General features: G+C 37.5%; 2 protein-coding genes across 2 annotated transcripts; one reads left to right on the top strand and one right to left on the bottom strand.

Moving 5' to 3' along the window:
- The first annotated feature begins 246 nt into the window (after positions 1–246).
- On the top strand, positions 247–4,506 carry LOC104086201 (zinc finger protein VAR3, chloroplastic). The gene is made up of 7 exons (XM_009590402.4): positions 247–748; positions 1,266–1,383; positions 1,588–1,931; positions 2,895–2,951; positions 3,368–3,490; positions 3,959–4,057; positions 4,134–4,506. The coding sequence occupies exons 1-7, from the start codon at positions 387–389 to the stop codon at positions 4,249–4,251; spliced, it is 1,221 nt and encodes a 406-aa protein (XP_009588697.1). The 5' UTR covers positions 247–386; the 3' UTR covers positions 4,252–4,506.
- Positions 4,507–8,862: 4,356 nt separating this feature from the next.
- Positions 8,863–15,177, bottom strand: LOC104086202 (ERAD-associated E3 ubiquitin-protein ligase component HRD3A). Its single transcript, XM_009590404.4, has 6 exons — positions 14,522–15,177; positions 13,781–14,269; positions 13,248–13,463; positions 11,740–12,063; positions 11,295–11,537; positions 8,863–9,322 (listed from the first exon to the last, which is right to left on the bottom strand). Exons 1-6 carry the CDS (start codon positions 15,059–15,061, stop codon positions 9,104–9,106), a joined length of 2,031 nt encoding a protein of 676 aa, XP_009588699.1. The 5' UTR covers positions 15,062–15,177; the 3' UTR covers positions 8,863–9,103.
- Between the last annotated feature and the right edge of the window lie 5,555 nt (positions 15,178–20,732).

Raw genomic sequence — 20,732 nt, 5'->3', positions numbered from 1 at the left:
TTTAAAATATTATCTAATTTGCTAATATTATTAGTAGTATTCAATACTTTTTGGAAACACATTTTCACACACTAGTTAAACACCAAAATTATATTTCGTGAGAAAAGATATTCTTTACGTAATAAAAATAAGTTTCGCCTTATCAAGAGGGACGAAGGTGCTTATCTAATTAAATTTCGCGGACTGCAGATGCAAATGCCTTTTTTGTTTTTTCACCCCCTTAATTTTTCTCATTTATTGGCAATGCCGCCGGCAACGAAAATTATCAAAAAAGGGTGATCTTTGAACATCAAAACCCTATCAAAAACCCTGCACTTTCTTGAACCTCAACTTCCATGGTTTTCTAAAGAAACCTAAATCTCACAGTCCATTTTAATACTGTAAAAATGTCAGCTTCTAGATTGTTCTTTCTTCTCGGAGCGTCTATTGTCCGAAACCATAATAAGCCTACAAACACCTTTACTACATTCTCTTCAATTCGATTCACTAAGCCATTGCTTTCCCCTGTTGTACGGTTCCGCAGGTACAATTGTACTTCAGCTACACTTGAGACCAATACAATCGAACCAGTGGTCAATACTAGGAATCATCCTTGGCCTGAATGGGTAGCTTTCGTGGACCGTTTGAAAAGCAAAGGATACTTCACTGAAAGTAAGAGAGAAGATGGCGATGCGAGTATTTATACGGATATGACTCTATTAAAAGATGCTTGTCTTAACTTCTCTCGCGACCGTTCCGACATTTTTAAGTAAGAAAGTTCTGCTTTTTACAGTTTAGCTGTTGCAGTGCACATTGCTTGTCAATGAAATTAAGTAAAATGGGAAAGGAAAGCTGGTATTACAGTCTTATAAGGGTTCCGTTTGCAAAAAAGATACTAATGGGCTCAAAGATTGAAACTTTCCTCAAGGATAAAATTATTTTTTTTATAAGTTAAATTGATAATCTACTTAATGTCTGCTATACTTTAGATTTGTGGCCGTTGGAATAATAATGGGAATCCTTTGTATGCATCCTTGGTTTCTATTTTCAAATTTAGAAGAGGCTAAAACAAAACACAAAAAGGATAATGATGATAATATTAATAATAAAGTAAAGCCCATGAAATTAACACATTTGACTTGGAAATTGTCTGTATTGGTTGTCAGAAACTTTCTAAATGTTTGCTTTCTCGAGGAAAGACAAGAGACTTCAATATCTGACTGAGATTATGTATTGCAATTCCCACCTCAACTGAAATTTGAAAGCATTTGTGTATTACTTTGCAGAAAGTTGTCCAACCAAGATATGCAGACAGTTGTGGAAAAGGGCTGCCCTAATCTATTCAGGAAGGTCGTTAACTCGGGGAAAAGGCTAAGGCTGCATCTAAACCTTGATGAAGGAGAGGTGAGTTGCCTTTTTAATTTTTAAAATTCATTGTTTCTTAATTTCTCCGAACCCCGCTTATCGGATTACACTGGGTTTGTTGTTGTTGTTGTTGTATTGTTTCTTAGTTTCTATTCAGGACGAGTTATATTGATTGCAGTTCAAGTGTCATCTTCTTTCAGTGAGCTTGTTCTTTGAGGGTTTATGTAAGGAACTTACTTGCAGGTATGCGGTACTTGCATTCTCCGTGGATCATGTGATAGGGCTTACTTGATATTGAAGGATGATGAGGGTGTTGCACGTACAGTAGATATTGTGCGAGTCTTGCTTATCTATGCCTTAGATCCTGCCATTATCTCAAGCGGAGCAATGTCTCCTGGTAGAGAGCTTATTGAGGTATCTTCAAGAAAATTGCTCTCAGAGTTGGTTGAATTAAGTGAAACGCCTTTTGATCCTGAGCATCCAAGACCTGCTCCCAAGGCCTCTCCACATAAAAAACAGTCTCTTCGTTCAAGAAAGGATGGTCAGGAAAATGTTCAAATGAAAAGAAGAGATTCAATTGGTCTTGAGTAAGTCTTCTTGGAGGTTATTATGATTTTTTCCGTAAAAGGAAAATACTGTAGTTCTTGCATAGTAAAATGGAATACTGTAACTTATGTGCCTTGATATCAATACCGTACAAGTTCCATTGATATAACATAACTTGTACGTCCTTTATCCTGGACTACAAAAGTCTAAGCAGGAAAACATTAATTCTATTTAAACTTGATTAACCCTTCACGCATTGTTGAAATTTTGCACTAATATGTATTAAGAGACTAACTATTAACTTATGGTGGTTAGCTTTTTATATGATAATCATACCCAAAAGAAAAACCTAACCCTCCAGTAGAACTTCTTACTGCTTTTCCCATTAACTTTTCCTCAATCCATAAGCTCCAATCTTATCAAGTTATTTTAGAAAATGTATCGGCCGTTATGTTCTACTATATCTATATCAAACTTCGGATGTTTGTGGTTTAACTGTTAACTCATACATGCAAATTGCGCGTTCGGCTTAAACTCTAAGCTAACTTAGGATAAGGGGTAGTAAGTTGAGAAAGTTAGGATCACACTGGTGTGAAGTGTGGACATGATGGTTACTGTTACTATTGTATGGGGTCAAATGGTTTTGTGGCCCATTACAAACTTGTTTTTAGTTTTATGACCCCATCTCTTTTTTTATACATGGGAGATTTGCGTTTACACATAAGAGCTAAAAAAGATATTTTCTTAATTTCAACATTTAAAAAGCCATGGAGGCCTAAAACCTCCTATCTATTATTGTGGTCAGTGGCTGCTCATACTGATTTATTCAAGCGAATAATTGTACTTCTTGTAAGAGGTTATTTATAGATTTCACCTTTCCTATTTTAAGATTTTTCTTGTTGCTTATAAGTTGAAATGCATTGGGATGAGATAATCATTTTTCAATATTAGATTCTAAAATCAAAAAACTGATGCTCACTGGAATGTACCATTCTTCTCTGTAGGGGAGATAAAAAAGATTCTAATGTTGATATGAAGCAAGGAGATTGGATCTGTTCGCAGTAAGTTCTCAGTTACTTTGCCTTGTGTGTTTGTGTTTTACCTGTATGTTTGATATGCACTCAATAATTCTGTCAAGTATTATTGGAGGACTTCACAGTGAAGCTTTCCATCCAATGAGTGGTCTAGACTCTGATTGGATTGTCAGAGTGCCCAGTTTCTTTTTCCTTCTTTTATTAGATTTGGTAACCTTTTCAAAAATCGCACAACCAAAACCTCTATCACTGCCATTCCCTGGGGTAACAGTGCCCCCCCCCCCCCCCCCGTGGGTGATTTGGACCCCCAACCTAATTGTGTAAGTCGAGGAGCGCCTGATGAAATAAAAAGTTGAGGAGCTCTACCACTGGAGCAACCCTCCCTCGTCCTCTTTTTTCTTCCTTTTGATGTCACTTCTTATCCTGACATTGACTTGCTGCAGATGCGACTTTATGAACTTCTCCCGCAATGCACAATGCCTGAGATGCAAAGCAGAAGGACCTAGTCAAGATGCTCGTGTGTCAAAGGTTCAAGAAATGAAAACTGGAGATTGGACTTGCCCACAGTATGTTGTTACGTCATATAATTTACCAGCTACTAAATATCCCATAGTTTTCCTTTTCTTCTTAATGAAAACTAAGTATCGCACAGTTTATCAAAAAAAATATACTGCTGTTATGAAGCAGATCTATTCTTAAAACCTCACTTGGCAAATTATATTGTTTCATAGCTTATGACTCAACTGTGGATATCATTGGCCTACTATAAATATTACCGACTTACTCTCTTTATAAACTGATATCAGTTCGCTATAAACATGCTAGTGTGCCTACTGCAATATCACATTGTTTGCTTATTATTAGAAAATACTCTGTCCTTTTTATTAATCTACGAACAATATTAGGATGTTGTTGAATTGATCTTGTTATTGTAGTCTTCATGGCTCCTTCCAACTCGTTTTCCCTTTTCCTTGTCACTGGTGTGGGTTCTCAATTCTCCTTTCTTCTTTTCTCTCTTTTTGGGGTCTTTGTAGATGTGCCTTCATGAATTTTGCTAGCAATACCAAATGCTTACGCTGCCCAGAGCTGCGCCCAAAGAGACAGCTGAATCCGGGAGAGTGGGAGTGCCCCTCGTGAGTAACTTTTCTTTGATGCTGCATGGTTTTGTTTTGTGGATTCTACTCATCATACTTTTGGATTCTTGTACAGATGTGACTTCTTGAACTACAGAAGAAACATGGTCTGCAAGAAGTGCGATTGTGAACGCCCCAGGGATGCAAAGAAGCAGTCAAAATACGAGCAGCAACTTTGGACAAAGCCTTACTAACGTAGCTTAAGATCAGCTCATACAATTGATCAAGGATATCATTACAACAAATATGGTTGACTTAGTTTTTTGGTGCTTCGGGCAAGTGGATATGAAAGCGGTAATAACACATATATATATATATATGCTTGCATTTTTTTCCTCTCTATGTTACTTCAGCAACTACGAGATGTTTGTGAATTCTTTTGTTATTTTGTCCTGTTGTAACTTGTAATTATAACATTATGTAGAATTTTAACAGTGTTCACTTTTGTCTTTCGCTTGTTGATTAATAGAAGAGAAATGCGTGGGGTTTTAGCTTATAAACTTTTTTGTTAAAAGAAAATGAGAATCCTTAGAGGAAAAATTCAAGTGAAAATAATAAAAAACAGAATCATGTAAGTACTTTCTTTGCTATTCAAAACTTCTTAATTTAAACTTGGTACATGAAACAGGAGATGGTAACTTTATTTAGGAAATTTAACTGCTAAAGTGTAAAACGCACAATTTCTCACCTAATTGGTTAATTAGATAGTAAGCTAGTTCGTGAATTTTCCAAGCCGATTATCAAATTTGACATTCTGTAAAGTTGGTATATTTTTCTATCTATTATATAGAAGAGCCGTGAGATGGTCGACCACTGCATTGAAGAGTTGTACAAAAAGCTGTATTAATTATACCCTGTACTTGGCATTATCCAATTTCTTCATATTTTGCCACGTGTATTACCACTTTCCTTTCTTTTTGGCCAACTATGCTGACGGAACTATGGAGAATCATCTTTTTGCTCTCTCTTCGGAGACTACTATCAACCTCCTTTCCAATGATACCATTAGTCTTTAAAAATTCCTGCTTGTCACAGAAGTATCCAACCAAGGATTCTCTGTTAAGCCAACTAAGAAGATGTAAGTTGCAAATGCAGATCAAGAAATTAAAAAAGAAGGGAATTTGATAAAATGAGTTTAATAGAGTCGATTAAATCGGCTGATTCATATATCAAGGGTGGGGTTTTCCATCGGAATATGAATGCTATCTATTCAAGATTTATAACAACAGCCATGAATTTCCCGCCATGAAACTGAAAATTTTGAAAAGAACAAAAGAAGATAGGTAAAAATTGAAAGAAAAAGATCTTAGGTGTACAACAAAATTGTAACTATATTTGATGATATTAATATGTTCGCTCATGTGCAGATGGTGAACTAATCATATAAATTCACTGAGGACAATTAAAACATAAAATTAGTTTTTTTTCATGGCTTTTTCTTTTAATGTTTTTGACTTGGTGCACCCTAGAAATACTTGCACAGAGCTCAAATGAGTACACCAATAATCATAGTTGATTTGTAGAATATAAATAATGACAAAATAAAAACGAAAAAAAAGGACACGTCTTTAAGGTTCCAAATACTTTTACTACCAAAACTGTAGCTAGCTCTTCCTATCATGTTGATTTAGTGAAATCATTGATTCCATACTTGTGATTTTCCTTTTCTAGATTATACTTTAAACAAACATGCAGAGCATCTTAAGACTCTTCCCTGATTTATGGCTAGCTTCAATAACTCCTGGTTCATATAAAGTGTGTGAAAAGTTTTCCAAAGATGTAGTTTAGTGTTTTATAATATTTTAAGTTTTCTATTCTTGAGTACTCTTGATACAATACTGTGAATTTGTGACAGAATGATTTTCCTTGTAGGGTTGAAGGACTTTCTCCAAAGATGATTTTTCCTTTGTTTTTGTGGAAGTTTAAAGTTGATAAACTTTTAAGATTGAATTTCGAGGTATTATCAGTTTTATCTATAAAAGATGAAAGGAAGAATTAAAAACCTTTATTCCCCTACTCTCCGAGTTTTCACGAATGTAGCTAAAATTTAGTTCTCTGATTTCATCGATAGTTACATTATATGAGTGGGGGGCTGGCATTTTAACATGAACTACTCTTTCATTTATGCATCATACAAGGCTGTCTTATCACTATACATCTTGAGGGGTAATGTGTGACATAATTATTCGAGCACATAATTCCTTCTGAATATACAAAATAAAAAGGTGTAAGTACTTCTTGACTGCTGTATTTTTTACCTTACCAACAAACTCATGGGTTTAGACAGCCTTAAAACTGATCTAGTTTGACTAAGTTAAGTGGTATGGTGTTTGCTACGCATCGTAGAGCTTTAATTTTTTTCCCCCAAGTAATCACGGAAGCATAAGTTTTTCTTTGAAAGCTTAGACAAGAGTCTACGTTCTCTATCGTTCCAAGCTCCCTGTTGGATATGCATTTTTCTTCTTCTTTGTTTTCACAAATTATAAAGGCTTTGGAATATTAATTTGATCACAGTATGAAACCTTAATTACATGCTAGGCATATCCCGAATTTTTTCAGATGCTGGACAAGAAGATGGATACACACTTGGTGAATTTTCTGGTGTGAACGCATAATCTTGCCTACTGTTGGTTCCCCAAGTACGCAAGTATACGTGGCCGTCAAGTAATAAAGTGACTCGAAAGTCGGATGTCGAACCCATAGAGACTTAGATTAATCGTTAACTAAGCAAACTAAAATCAATATACTGTCCAAGATAATAAAAAATATTATTTTTCTGCTAAACTACTTTTGCAGAAATTAAACAAGCAATTAGCTAAATTAATTAGGAGCAAACGATTGTGGTTGAATTTTAATCAAAGGAGATGAAGATTCCAGGGTTGTAGTCGGTTTGTCAATCCTATTAATTTCGTAATTACACCTGTTAATATGAATTATCTATGATTGCTAGTTGACCGGATAGTTTATATGAATAGCATGTTCCCACAATACTATTCGCCTATCCACAATATATCAATCCTATATTCCTATGGTATTGAGTCTATCATGAACGAATATAGTACGATATTCAACTAAGCAAGACTGTTAAGTATATTCCTATCCTAACCGCGAAATCTCTCCCCGAGCCACGGGTTCAGAAACAAGCTCTCTCTAATTCTACTCTAATCTAAACACGACTTTCCCAAGCATAGCATAAATAGTAAATAGAACTCAACTGGTGGCCAAACAATTAAGCAATTATACACAGAATTATAGAAACAACCAACAACGATAACTCGAATTAACGGTGATGTAATTAATAAACTTCAATATTCATGATAACCATAACCCTAGAACGCGAAATTTAGCTCCACATAGATATGGTAGCAAAACAACAATTCATCCAAATAAACGTAATGATTATTAAGTTTGATGGAAGAAAGATGGAATCTGATGAATTTCGGCCTCCACGACGGTTTCGTGCTCTCCCTTGGTCCAAAATATGTTAGCCCCTCAAAAATAGGTTTAGAACCCCTTTTATACATGTTGGGGACGTGTAGGGTTGAAATCCCCAAGTCTCAGCCGAATTAGGACAAAATCCACCCTTTGGCGTCTCGCTTGGCGCCTGGCACCAACCTGGACAACAAACTTTTTGGTCTTCTGCCATTGGCATTTTGGTAGGTGCCTAGCGCCAACCTGGTCACCAAACTTATACTTCCTCCAAATTCTTCCCTTTTTGACGTCAATTTGCATGCAAACTCCCCAAATCACTTCCAATTGACCCCTACACATATAAATAACATTATTAAGCTCGAGTCACAAATATTCACATAAAAATTAACTAGATCGAGGTATAATGCAAGACAAATTGCATGCAAAAACATGAATTTTTAGTCAAACATCACTTACCTACCTTCAGGAATGTCGTCTGAATTCCCCAGTGCTTACGAGGAAGTGTTTGGTCCGAGTAACGTTTAGGTTGAAAGAAGACAAACATAATATCAATAAGTGCGAGATAATTTGGTGTTAAAAGGTTGTTTTCCTTCCTTCTGCTTGGGTAAAAATTAATGTATGCTTGGGAAGGACATATCTTTTTGTTTGATTCAAGTTTTCATGCTATACAAATTTGTGATATCATAACTGATTATGGCAGAATCTATAATCTGTGCCAACTATATATCAGAAGCTAGCTAGGAAGGAAGATTAATGTAGGGAAACAAACATAAATATTGTACTTGCTCGTCACAATTTGGAAGGGAAGGGACAACCGATGTTTTGAAGATACTGCATCGGAAGTTAGGCCATGTAATATAGTTCAGCAGTGGTTTCTAATATTTCATGCAAGAATATGGTATGTGTTTCGCATAAAAATCTAAATATTATATGCTTGAATCTTTCCATTTCAAATAATGAATTACACTAAACACCATTGACTCCCATTGTTCCTATCAAAGATTACAAAGCAGTTTTTTTATGCTATTCAAAACAAATCTATTCATCCATATTTGCTCCAAAGATAATTGAATTTACGAAATAGCTTTTATTCTGTGTATTTGCAGATAACAACAGATAATACTAATACAGTCTAGCTCGAATTAATACAGTCCAACTCGAATTGTTGGGCCCGTGCTCCGCACGGGCATCAAACATCTAGTACTATCTAGAAGTGTCACTCATGACAAAAAATCTAATAGATCAAGTAGTAGTTAAGTGGGAAAAAGCTACCACAACCCCGCTGCCCCCGAAACAGAAGGAGAGAAATGGAGAAGTCAAATTTTTTATTGCACTTTATGTTAGAACCTCTATCAAATAAGCTGCAAAGACAGTTAGAACTTTGAAGTATTGAAATCTATATATACTACAAATGAATAAAAGCAAAATCAAGTCGTGACAATCTTCCACTACATCCTATTAGTCTGTGTATGACAAATATATAACATTGCCCAAAACAAAGGGCAGCTCTCTATGACCAAAGCGAGAAAAAAAATTCTACACATCTTTCTGCCAAAGAATCTAACTCTTCCATGTGGAGAAAAAACCCGAGAATGGAGTCTATCTGGAAACAGCTTAATTGGCTACAGGCACACCTAGCTCACCAAGTTGATGAGGGAAAGCAACCTCTCCAGCAGCAGCGACATGCCTGCGCTGCCGCTCACGAAGGTAAAGCACTGTTAGAAGGCATACAAATAGGGTAAGAATTGTTGCATTTCCTTCCTCCATTATGACATCCTCCACCCATGCTTCCACTTTGGGATAAAATTCTGGTAACGAATCAATTATGTGAACCTACATGAAAAGAAAACGCCGATAAGGGGGCCATATCAATATAACTAACTTGTTTCAAGTGAAAAAGATATGATATTGCTATATATTTTTCTACTATTTCTTTCTCTCAAACTTTGACATCAGTTACTACAGCCTCTCCACTGTGCAAAGTAAGCGACCGATAAAATTTTAGGAAGAGAAAGGTGGAATAGAATGTCAAGCACAAGTACCACTGAATTTCTACATCAGTTAAATCTGTTTACTGCTACATGTAATCAAGGAAATAAGATGATAGAACTTGTCGTTGTCAGCATTCCTCCTTGGTCCAAGCAAAGATTTGCCTGCAAGCTGAGCAGCCCAACCAAAGAAAGCAACCGCCCCCTGGCCCCGCCCAACACAACAAGACCAAGAGCTAAACCCTTTCCGCTCCATCTAACATCATCAAACAGTCTAGAGACACGAGAGAGTTGAAATAAAACTATTCCTTTGACCTTACTGTTATTACATACTACTATACTAGGAGAGCACAGAAGTCACGCTCGGCTGATGATGGACTATACTCGGCTTATTTAGTTAATTTGATCTCAAATTCTTCAAGGCAATGCCTTTGTACTCTTGGTTTTTATGGGTCTCTTTCTAAATATATTTCCTAAGTCCCTAATCCTAGCAAAAAATTACAACTCTGTCCAGCTGCATATCATGTCTCTTTGTAATACCACAACCTTGAGGATATCTCTCCACATTGACATCCCTCTGTTCACAATCTCACACAACTTCCACCATGACCGGCTCTACTGTTATCACAAGTAAGGCTTGTGCCTTAGGCCCCAAAATTGGGAGTCCCCATTTTTTACAAATAATAGGTTTATAGGTATTTTAAAAAAAATAGTAATATTTAGTACTTTTAATACAAAAAGTAAAAAATTTCATATAAAGAAAATAAACCATTTGACTTACTAAAAAATAGGTAGATGAATTATTTTCTCAACGTTTCAATTTAAGTTGATTTGGCAATTTAACTTTTTACTCTTTTATTAGATAACGTGTAAAAAAATTACTTTTCTTCCTTAATTTGTTCAAGTTAATTTTTCTTTTCCCTAATCTCTTCATATGTCAAAAAACCCTATATTTTTTCTGTCTTTCTCTTTGAAATTCTTATTCACCTTCTTTCTCCGATCCAAGATTTCATTACTCATCTTCTTTCTCCAAGATTTCATTAATTCAAGTGTTCAATAATCTTTTAAAAGTTTAGGCCTCACATTAGACTGACTTTAGGCCACACATGTGCTTGAGCCGCCCCTGACTTCCACTAATCATCCAGATTTAACGCTGCATGCTAGCTATGATAAACTTGAGGCTTTGACATAGAAACAATACTCTGAAGCATTTTATGATCCCATGGAAGCCTCGAGTATGTAAAACTAGAGTATTGTACCATGCTTTCACAAAACTAGCACGTTTAATCCTCCAATCGCGTGCTTGTAAACTACAAAAAGTAGGCTCCTTCTTATCCTACAGTGTTCAGGGTTTGCATTGAGCTTTGTCTTCTTCACTCTCAAAAATCCTCCTCCTGAACTCCCATCTACACACATGCAGAACCCAATTATGGTGATTATTAGAACCACCATTCCACAGTAAGCAAATGTGGAAAATGGACTGCATTTGACAGTCGAGCAAACTCTGGTTCAATAAAACTCTAGGTTTTTCTGTACTAGCAAATCCAATTATCTTCTGCAAATGCCAAAGGCAAAGTCCCCCACACAATCAGAGAAGCCTCATATCTCTGTACCAATGTACTGGTGATCCCTTTAGGATATTTCTGATTAGTGTTCTCTCTTTGTCACAGTTTTGACTAGGGAAACAAGAGATCATCCAACAAATGTATGAGCTCAAAGGGGCTAAATGTACTGAAATACAAAATGAACAAAAAAGTATCTGTGTGCCATGTGTGCATGTATTGTATGCGAGTAAAAGAAATAGAGGAAATATTTACCAAAAAACTATTGGCATGGTTTTTCCTAATCCACAAGCTTACAAGGGCCAATGTTACAGGCAATTTTGCAGCATTATCAATTTCTAGTGCCTGATCGTAGAAGCGTTTGGCAAGATGAAGATCTAAAGGTAGTCCTTGGCCATGCTCATGCATATAACCAAGATTGAACATAGCTTGAGCATTAGATTGGGATTTGGCGTGCATATATGCCTCAGCTGCACGTTCATAGTCCCGCTCAGTACCCTATTAAAAGAAACAAACGATTAGTCTTCCAGCACTTCATTCATGTGCAAGTCAAGCCAACGAAAGAGAAGAGTATGAAAAAGATAAATTAAGGTTACTGCTACTGAATGTAAACTAACATACCCGACCAGAGTAATATGCGAAGAGCGTAGAATAAGATAAACAACTTCAGGCTACTGCTAATAAATGTAAACTAACATACCCGACCATAGTAATATGCGTCTCCAATAAGCAATGCAGCATGTTCATTACCCTGCTCAGAAGCTTGCCACCACAAGGCATGCGCACGTTGATGCCTCTCTTCATCACTGCAAACCCCAGATTCTCCCAAACACATGCTTCTTTCTCCATATTTGTCAAGGATCCATGCAGCATTACTTTGCGCAATCTCATAGCCTAACTCTGCCATTCGCGAATACAAAAGGAAAGCCTTGCCCACATCTCCTTTCAAATATGACTCTAGTGCCCATCTAGACAAAGAACTGCATGGTCCACGTTCCGCAACTAGTTTGTACAAGGCAGTTGCCTGAAAGGAGGGCAGGTTCAAAGGGAGAAGGACCACAAAATGGCAAATAGAAAAAGAAAATACATCCTTTAAGGCTATTTATCTGCTATTTAAGAAGACAATAGCACTTCTTAGTATTTGACACTGTAAACATAAAAGTTTCAGCAACTATAATATCATGCTTCTCTCCTTTTTCTCAGATTAAGAAGAGTAGCTCTGAAAGCTATGCGCCGCCGCGCCTCTATAGAATCAATCTACGACTCTACACAGTGCTAACTCCTCTTTACCCAAAAACATGTAGAAAAGATATGACGGAATATTATCACTACACCACGTCACCACCTAGTAGAGAACAATTACTCAGCCCATTCCATTTCATATAATGGTTTCGATTAGACATAGAGTTTAAGACGTTACTTTAATTTATTTATTTTTGATAAGTAAAAAAGTTATGTTACCTAAGATGTTGCTTTAATTGTTTGTTATATTTGTAGTAGTAGAAGAATATATCAAGTAATAAATAGTTAGTTTTATAGAGAAAGTCTCACATCAATGTTTAGATTCTGAAGAGTTAAGTGAAATTTCAATTCTTAGAACTTGTCACAGTTGTATACAATAACATTGATAATATATTGGTGTCAAATAATTTGGAATGTCTCAAAATGGAAAGTGACATATAAATTGGATCGGAGGGGATATATTTCCATTCCACTCTATCAAGTTATTCAAGTCAAAATATTATGATGAACGCATGGCTAAGAGACTCTAGTTAGGAATTGAAAGCCACTTTTAAATAAGGTCACCCGGTAAAGTTGTTGCCATGTGACCAGGAGGTCACGGATTCAAGCCGTGGAAATAGCCTCTTGCAGAAATGCAGGGTAAGGCTGCGTACTATAGACCCTTGTGGTCCGTCTCTTCCCCGGACCCCGCGTATAGCGGGAGCTTAGTGCACCGGGCTGCCCTTTGTTTTTTAAATAAGGTCACCAAGAAACAACTAGCCACCAAACTCTTAGCAAACACGTCCTTTTTTGGGGATAAGTGTTGTAAAGCAAACAAGTCTTGTATGGTGTTGCAGTTCAGGCAGCATATAGGAAAGATAAACCAACAACCAAGTTCATTCATGAGAAAGTAGAACATAAGATACTGATATAAGGTCGATAATCCCAGTAAATGTATGAGTAGATGACTAACTGTATTTGACTCACCAGAGGAACATTTTTCTTATAACCCACACCAGTTTGGAACATTTTCGCCAGTTGATAAAATGCTTTTGGTTGACCGGCATCAAAAGCCGTTGTAAGATATTTGGTTGCTAATTTCACATCCCTCTTCACCCCAATTCCTTTAAGATACATGACTCCGAGGTTGTAGAATCCACCAGCCTCTGCATTTTCTGCAGCCTTCTCGAAATACTCTTTTGCCTGCAAGAGAGAGCTACCAGTGTGTCAACTGAATCCTAGACATCTTTTTCTATGCAAGCTACATTAAGAATCTAATGAATGAAACTTAAACATAAAAATCAGTAATCGGTGATCAGATATGACTGTTAAGCACATGAAAATGAGCAGACCGTTGAACTAACAACAATATAGAGTGAAAGATAAAGGCAATCCCATGGATAGAAAAAAGGAGATCCAAATTACCCTATTATTTATAAGGGGGAACCAACGACCAAAAGTAGGAAAAATCTCTCTGCATTTAGTTGTCCAAAAATAGCAAAGAAAGAATAGAATTTTACCTTAGTGTTGTTCTTTTCCACTCCATATCCTTTGACATAGAGATAGCCTAAACCATTGTAAGCAGAAAAAAGTTGTTGCTTGGATGCAAGAGTAAGCCACTCTAATGCCTTGGTAAAGTTCCTTTGAATTCCAGCTCCTCTTGCATATATCTCCCCAAGAAGTTCCATAGATCTCGCCTCACCCTTCTCCACTGCCTTCAGAAACCACGATAATGCCTTGGTGTGATCGCGCCTTACTCCCCTTAAACCAAAGTAGTAGAATATCCCAATTTTGTACATTGCACCAGCGTTCCCTTTTTGAGCCTGGTATTCCAAAATCTGGAAGTCCTCATCTTCCTCCCCTCGTGACTTCCTCAAGGCTTCCTTATTTTCTTCTGCTCCACTGTGTATCCTCACCGGTTCAATCACAGGTGAGTCCTTCGATATCAGGAAACTGTTAATGGCTACCTCTGCCAATTCAGCATACAACTTTACAGCTTTATCGTGCATCTGTGATCAAACAAACAGTCAACATATATGAGAAATGATAAATCTTTTGTTTTCACTGCAACAGAAATGATACGTTTTCTATATTTAGATAAAAATTAACTTTAAACTTCTCATTTTGCAAATGACTTATAGCCGGACTACAAATTTCAAATTCTCTATTTCTTTCTTAAACTCTATGCCGAGTCAAAGTGCAACGCATAAATTGAGACGGACGGAGTATGTAAATGCAAAGTTGAGGAACAAAAAACTCACTTCTTGGCGAGAATAAATGTAAGCAAGTGCCATTTTGGATTGCATATTGCCGCCTTCAGCAGCAAAATGGTGGTATAGAAAAGACTTAGCTTTATTCCTCTCTCTTCCAATTCCCATTCCGTACAAAAACCCTAAAATCGACTGCGCGTGGGGGTGGCCAGCTGATGCAGCCGCTTCGATCTCAGACGCCGCCTCCTCCATCGCCCTTTCATCGCCTCTGCTTGACGCCTTAACTATCTTACTCACCGTTTCATAATACGACGCTTCACCTCCAAGGTGATCGTGAGGCGCAATAGCGGGCTCGAAAATCGGGCTCCATGAGCCCGGATCAAGCACGTAATCGGGCTTTGCTTCGGAGTCGATGAAATCGTCGAATCCAGTATCTGACGTGTCATCACCGAGATTTGTAGAATCAGCGGCTCCTTCTGTGAGGTCGTCTTGAGAGAGGACGAGCACTAATTGACGTCCGAGTGTAGAAATTGGGAGAAGTGCGAGAAGTAGGAGAGCAAAGCTTAACCTTCGGATTCTTCGATTTCTCATCTCCTTTATTGAGTTTATATTTGAGGTCGGAGATGTTCGCCGGCGGTCGTTAGTTGGATCCCGGTGAAGTAGTTGAGGAAGACGAGAACATACTGAGCTCTTATCGTGTGTTTTGTTTGCCACGTGAGCGGTCGTCACATACACCACTAATAACCTGCCACGTCATTGGAGTCTTGCAAAAGAATAAGAGAAAGAAAGGAGCAAAAAGAGTCGAGTCCGAAACAAAAATGTGATTCTTTTGGACTAAAAAATTAAAATATGTAGAAAAAAATATAGTGACCAAAATATATATAACGCCCTTATAAAAGGCACTATACTTTAACGGTCGTTTGCCCGTTAAAGTATAGCGTCACTTTAAAAGGCGCTATAGTTGAACTTGAAAAGAGCGGGAAAGTATAGCGCCTTTTATTAAGACGCTATAGTATAACGTAATAAAAGGCGTTATACCCACATAAAAATCCGTCCCCTTCCCTTCCCTACCAAACCAGAAACTCCCCCTCCCCCTCCTTAAAAGAAAAAAAAACAGCAGTCCCCCCATTGTCAACGAAAAAAAGCTTGAGTGGAGCCCATCGGTCCCACAAAAAGTATAGATTCTCGGTCCCACATCCTAGCTAAGGCGTTATCTCGTAGTGGTTGCTCGTTTCGGCTCCAAATCACTAAATCTTCAACTTTCCAAAAATCTTAAATCGAGGTATTCTGACTTAGTTTTTGTTAAAACTCGTATAAAAAATGCATATTAGTTATTTTTAATGTGCTCTATGTTATTTTGTGATTGTTTTGCGATTTAACCAATTTGTTATTTTTTATCCGGACTATAGTATTAGTGTGCTAAAAATTTAGTAAAATAGAGAAATTATTATTAGTTGTTAAAAAAATATTAATTAGTTACATTTTACTATGGTATATGTATTTTCGTGATTATTTTTTTATTAAATTAATTTGTTGTTGTTATCCGCTTTAGATTATTTATTTGCTAAAAGACTAGTAAAATAGATAAATTGTTAGTTTAGTTCCCTGTAGTGGTATCTTGTGGCCTAATGTAATGCTCGTATTTGTAATGCAGTGCTATTTAACGTAGTAAAATATAGTGCTCTTTAGCGTAGTATCCTTGTAGTTATTGAAATTAATCATTTAAGTATCACTTATACCCAAAAATACGTCAAAAAACTGATAGTTCAAACACAAACCCTGTCCAATTCTAGTCAACGATCGTAAGAAAATAACATGAGAAAATAACAATATTTTTCGGACTAAGTATTGTTATATGAATATTTAATAATTCAATCCTGTATAGTTATGAAAATTAATTATTTAATTTTATTATAGTAAAAAATAAGTGAGTCATAAACAAAAATATATAATAATATAACTAACATATAAAATAATAAAACTAACATATAAATTAATAAAACTAACATATAAATAATAAACTAACATTTAAAATAACAGACCTATTGAGTGATAAATCGAAAAAATTTTCTCATCATGAACATAAGAATTCAGGATATCTTGGTGCTACTAGACCTCAAATATCGAGCTCGGAACCCATATGTGAATATTTAATAATTAAATCTTGTATAATTATGAAAATTAATTATTTAATTTTATTATAATAAAAAATAGGTGAGTAACAAACAAACATATAAAATAATAAAACTAACATGTAAAATAATAAAACTAACATATTAAAGTAAAATAATGTAATTAATATTGTTCAATTTACAGTAGCCGACATGGAGGTTCCGCCTTTGCATCCCGGACCTGTCACGCTAGAGCTACTGTTGCTACAGGGCGAGCATAGGTCGTCGTCCTACATATGGGAGGGAGAGTTACTGGCCTAGACGTTCCCCGCCAGGAGAGTAGACGATATGTGGGACTTTCTTAGGGGCCACCCTCTCCATCCCCGTATAGTCAGACGCCTCCAGGATACGGGTTTTTATAGGATTATGGAGATCGACCGGCTGCAACTGGATTAGTCATTGATCACGACCCTGATAGAGCAGTGGCGACCGGAGACGCACACATTCCATTTGTCCATTGGTGAGGCCACTATCACGCTTCAGGACGTGGAGGTCCTGTATGGGCTGCCCGTTGATGGACATTATGTCGCTTTGCCGAATGCCATCAGAGAGTATACGATTTTGCAGTACCTGGAGATGCTACAGAGGCTCACCGGTTTCCAGCCACTGGATGAGACTGCATTGATTGGGGCCAGTTGTCTGCAGTTGACGCCCGTCCAGTAGCATTTGGAGGTGATGCACACTGACATCACAAATGATACATCGGAGCTTCATATTCACCGGTACACGAGGTTTCTGCTGCTGCTTATTGTTTGGAGGGGTTTTGTTCCTGAACACTTCGGGGAACCTAGTCAGCTTGATATTTCTTCATCATCTTGAGCGTCTAGATGATTTACATCATTACAGCTGGGGTGCTGCTGTTCTCGGTTACTTGTACAGGAAGATGTGTCGGGCGAGCATGGGCACCCAGCGAGACGTTGCTGGATTTTTGCCGATGCTACAGGTGAAAACATAGTCGAATACTCTATTAATTATAACATACCTAGTAAAAATATACCTTAAATTTTACGTCCGCTTTGTATATTAGGTTTGGGCCTGGAAGCGGAACCTGCAGTTGCAACCACCTCTACTACCCTTAGCTCTGGGTGCACCACCTCTGCTTCTCCCTTTAGCTAGGAGGTGGGTTGATAGGCGAGGATATGGACGGGAGTACGAGGCTCGACATAATCTCCCCTATTGCTGGGATTTGTTGGAGGGCGCACAGGTAAATGTATACCTAAGTTTACTTGGTCTGGCTTCATATGTGTTACGTATACTCACGTTTTCTGTTGTTACTTAATAGTTCATTTGGAGGCCATACAACGACGAGCTAATAGCTGGTTTGCCTGATTATTGCTCGACCGGCCGAATTATGTGGAGCTCTTCCGTCCCGTTGATGTGCCTTGATATTGTCGAGCATCATGCCACAGAGCGAGTACTTCGCCAGTTTGGCCACCCGCAGCTTGTACCCCACCGCCCGCTTGGCATATGACACATTACCAGCGGGATGATCTTTCCAGGGTGGACCAGACATATATGACATGGCTAGAGGCGCAAATCGATACTTGGGACCAGCGACATGACCTGATTCCACCCCCCCCTCCACCTGAGTGTTACACCCTATATTTTCATACGTAAAAATGTGTCGTAAGCAAATTAATGTAGGACAAAAAATGAGATAGTATTTAAAAGTATATAAAGTATGTTAATCATGTTACCTCTGAGGTTACAAATATTGAAGATCATGAACAACAAGTACAAAGAGGATTGGCCAGTTCAGAAGCTAAAGCAATTAAATAAAACAATGTTTCGTCGAAAGTCGACAAGTTGGGAATGTTCTAACATGTACCTTTGGGGTGAGACTAGGGTGATTAATATGATAAGGAGATTATGTTATGATTTATATTAGTCGTATGACATCCGTATGTTATGTTTTGAAGTCAAGCGAGTTATGGAACAAAAGTCGATGAAAGTCATCACAAGTTACATTCATAAGTTTTACTGAAACTTTGGGTCAAATGTAACTGCAATTTTCTCCCAATATATTTAGAGTTATGGGGTGTTCCACCCATAAAATTAAAGATCTATGAGTCTATTTTCCAACGCATTAAACCGTTCATCAATAAGACATCGGAGTAGAGAGATATGGGTATGTTTGCGATACTGCACAAGCTGCTAGGTGACAAGTAGGTGTGTCACCTACTTGCTTAAATGAAAGCCCAAAAATGGGCCATTTCGGGTCGTCCAAAGAGGCCTTTTAAAGGCCTATTTTCTTCATATATTAGACTTAAAATAGAGCATAATAACCAGACATAAGCTCTGCAAAGAATCCTCCTAAATATTTCCCACAAACCCTAATTGATTTTCTCTCCCTTTCAAGTTCTAATTGGAGGTAAAACCTAGAGTTTGAAGAACCAAGATAGGAGCTGAGTTATCCAACAAATAAGGTGAGTTTACTGATCTCTTTCATCCATTTTTTCTGCTGTAAATTCATGGTAAGTCGTTCTATACTTGTAAGAACTCACGGGACGGTGATCGGAAGCCGTGAGTTCGAGTTATTCACTTGTAGCGGACTGTTTTGTGGACTGTTTTGTGTTGCTGTTGGGCTGCGTGTTTTACTACTATTTTGTGGAGTTTTGGAGGAGGAAGGGGGTGTAGAAACACCATATAAATGTAGGGTGGTTGGCTGGTCGTTCGTCATAACATTTTTGGGTCGTTTGACACTACTACGGTGGTCGTTTTGTGTATGAAGAGATTGGGGTGTGTTGGGTTGTTTTGTAGTATTTGATGGTGTATATAGGACTGGAAAATGATGTATATATGTTGTTATTATTCTGTTCTTGTATTGTTGGTGTTATCTTGAATTTGGAGGAAGTAAGGATTATAGGGGAGATGCTGCCCGTTTTAATACAAAATAAGTTTGTCGTTCGTTGTGCGATAGTTGTACCTTTCGTAACTTAACGATAGTATTATTATCATTCTTGTATATTAAGGTGCAAAGAGGTGAGTTCAACTTGGTGATTGGAAAGATTGTGATAAGGTATGTTAAGGCTAAGCCCTTCCTTTATTTTGGCATGATCTCGTAGCTACATGTGTTAATAATGAGACATAAAGAGAAGTTCGTATTCATGAATTTATTCACATTATTCTAGTCTCATAAGTTACAATATTATTCCTTATCGAGACTTCATATTCAGTTTAGTTTTGTCTTTATTCAGTCAAGAGAGCAGAGGGTCTCTCTCTCTCTCTCTCTCTCTCTCTCTATATATATCTATATATATATATATATATATATATATATATATATATACAGTATTACACTATTTTCACCACCATCGAGCTATAATCGGTGGGCAGGCCCCTATTGGGCAACCTCTGATCAGATGGTAAGTTATATATACCGAGCCTACTGTGGCCGAGCGCCTATGAGCGAGCCCAGGATGGCCGAGGTACAGAGCCCAGTATGGCCGAGCGCCTATGAGCGAGCCTACTACGGCCGAGCAGTTACACGTACCGAGCCTTATAGGGCCGGACATTTATTTTACTTACTATATTGAAGGAGTTTAGTCACTATCAGCAGGTAAGTATATCTCCAGACCATCTTTGACTCTCAGTTAATTTCAGTTATCATATTATCAGTTCAGTTTTAGATTTCAGTTATTTTATTGCCTTACATACTCGGTACATTATTTCGTACTAACGTCCCTTTTCTGGGGGCGCTGCATTTCATGCGTGCAGGTTCAGACAGATAAACGGGTAGACCTACTCAGTAGGTGTTTCCCGAGTTCAGCCTGATCGGTAAGCTCCACGTCTTTCGGAGTTGCCAGGTCTAGAGTTTTTGTTTACATCTTATGTATATCTGTATATATGTTATGGGTAGGTCGGGGCCCTGTTCCGATCATAGTACATCTATCAGTAGAGGCTTGTAGACATATCCTGTTGGTTAGTGCAGTATGTTGGGTTTGTAGGCCTAGTATGTATATTTGATGGTTTGTCAGCTGTAGTAGCTATGACGGCCTTGTCGGCCTAGCTTTATATTGATGTTTAGTTAGCGCTAGTTTCCATTCAGTTTTATATTTTGCTTCGCAAATTATCTTGCAAGGTGGCCCCAT

The sequence above is a fragment of the Nicotiana tomentosiformis genome, chromosome 3, assembly GCF_000390325.3.
Source record: "Nicotiana tomentosiformis chromosome 3, ASM39032v3, whole genome shotgun sequence".
In the NCBI taxonomy this organism is placed as follows: domain Eukaryota; kingdom Viridiplantae; phylum Streptophyta; class Magnoliopsida; order Solanales; family Solanaceae; genus Nicotiana; species Nicotiana tomentosiformis.
The sequence above is the reverse complement of the archived record's forward strand: the minus strand, read 5'-3'. Positions and strand labels throughout refer to the sequence as shown.

What these genes read in the sequence shown, in the direction of transcription:
- LOC104086202 (XM_009590404.4), bottom strand. Translation starts at nt 15,061, where the DNA reads ATGAGAAATCGAAGAATCCGAAGGTTAAGCTTTGCTCTCCTACTTCTC. An exon ending in ATAAGAAAAATGTTCCTCTG is followed by an intron (nt 12,064 to 13,247) that starts GTGAGTCAAATA and finishes CCCTCCTTTCAG; the next exon opens with GCAACTGCCTTGTACAAACT. An exon ending in ACCATGCCAATAGTTTTTTG is followed by an intron (nt 9,323 to 11,294) that starts GTAAATATTTCC and finishes CTTTTCATGTAG; the next exon opens with GTTCACATAATTGATTCGTT.
- LOC104086201 (XM_009590402.4), top strand. Translation starts at nt 387, where the DNA reads ATGTCAGCTTCTAGATTGTTCTTTCTTCTCGGAGCGTCTATTGTCCGA. An exon ending in TAAACCTTGATGAAGGAGAG is followed by an intron (nt 1,384 to 1,587) that starts GTGAGTTGCCTT and finishes ACTTACTTGCAG; the next exon opens with GTATGCGGTACTTGCATTCT. An exon ending in GGAGATTGGACTTGCCCACA is followed by an intron (nt 3,491 to 3,958) that starts GTATGTTGTTAC and finishes GGGTCTTTGTAG; the next exon opens with ATGTGCCTTCATGAATTTTG.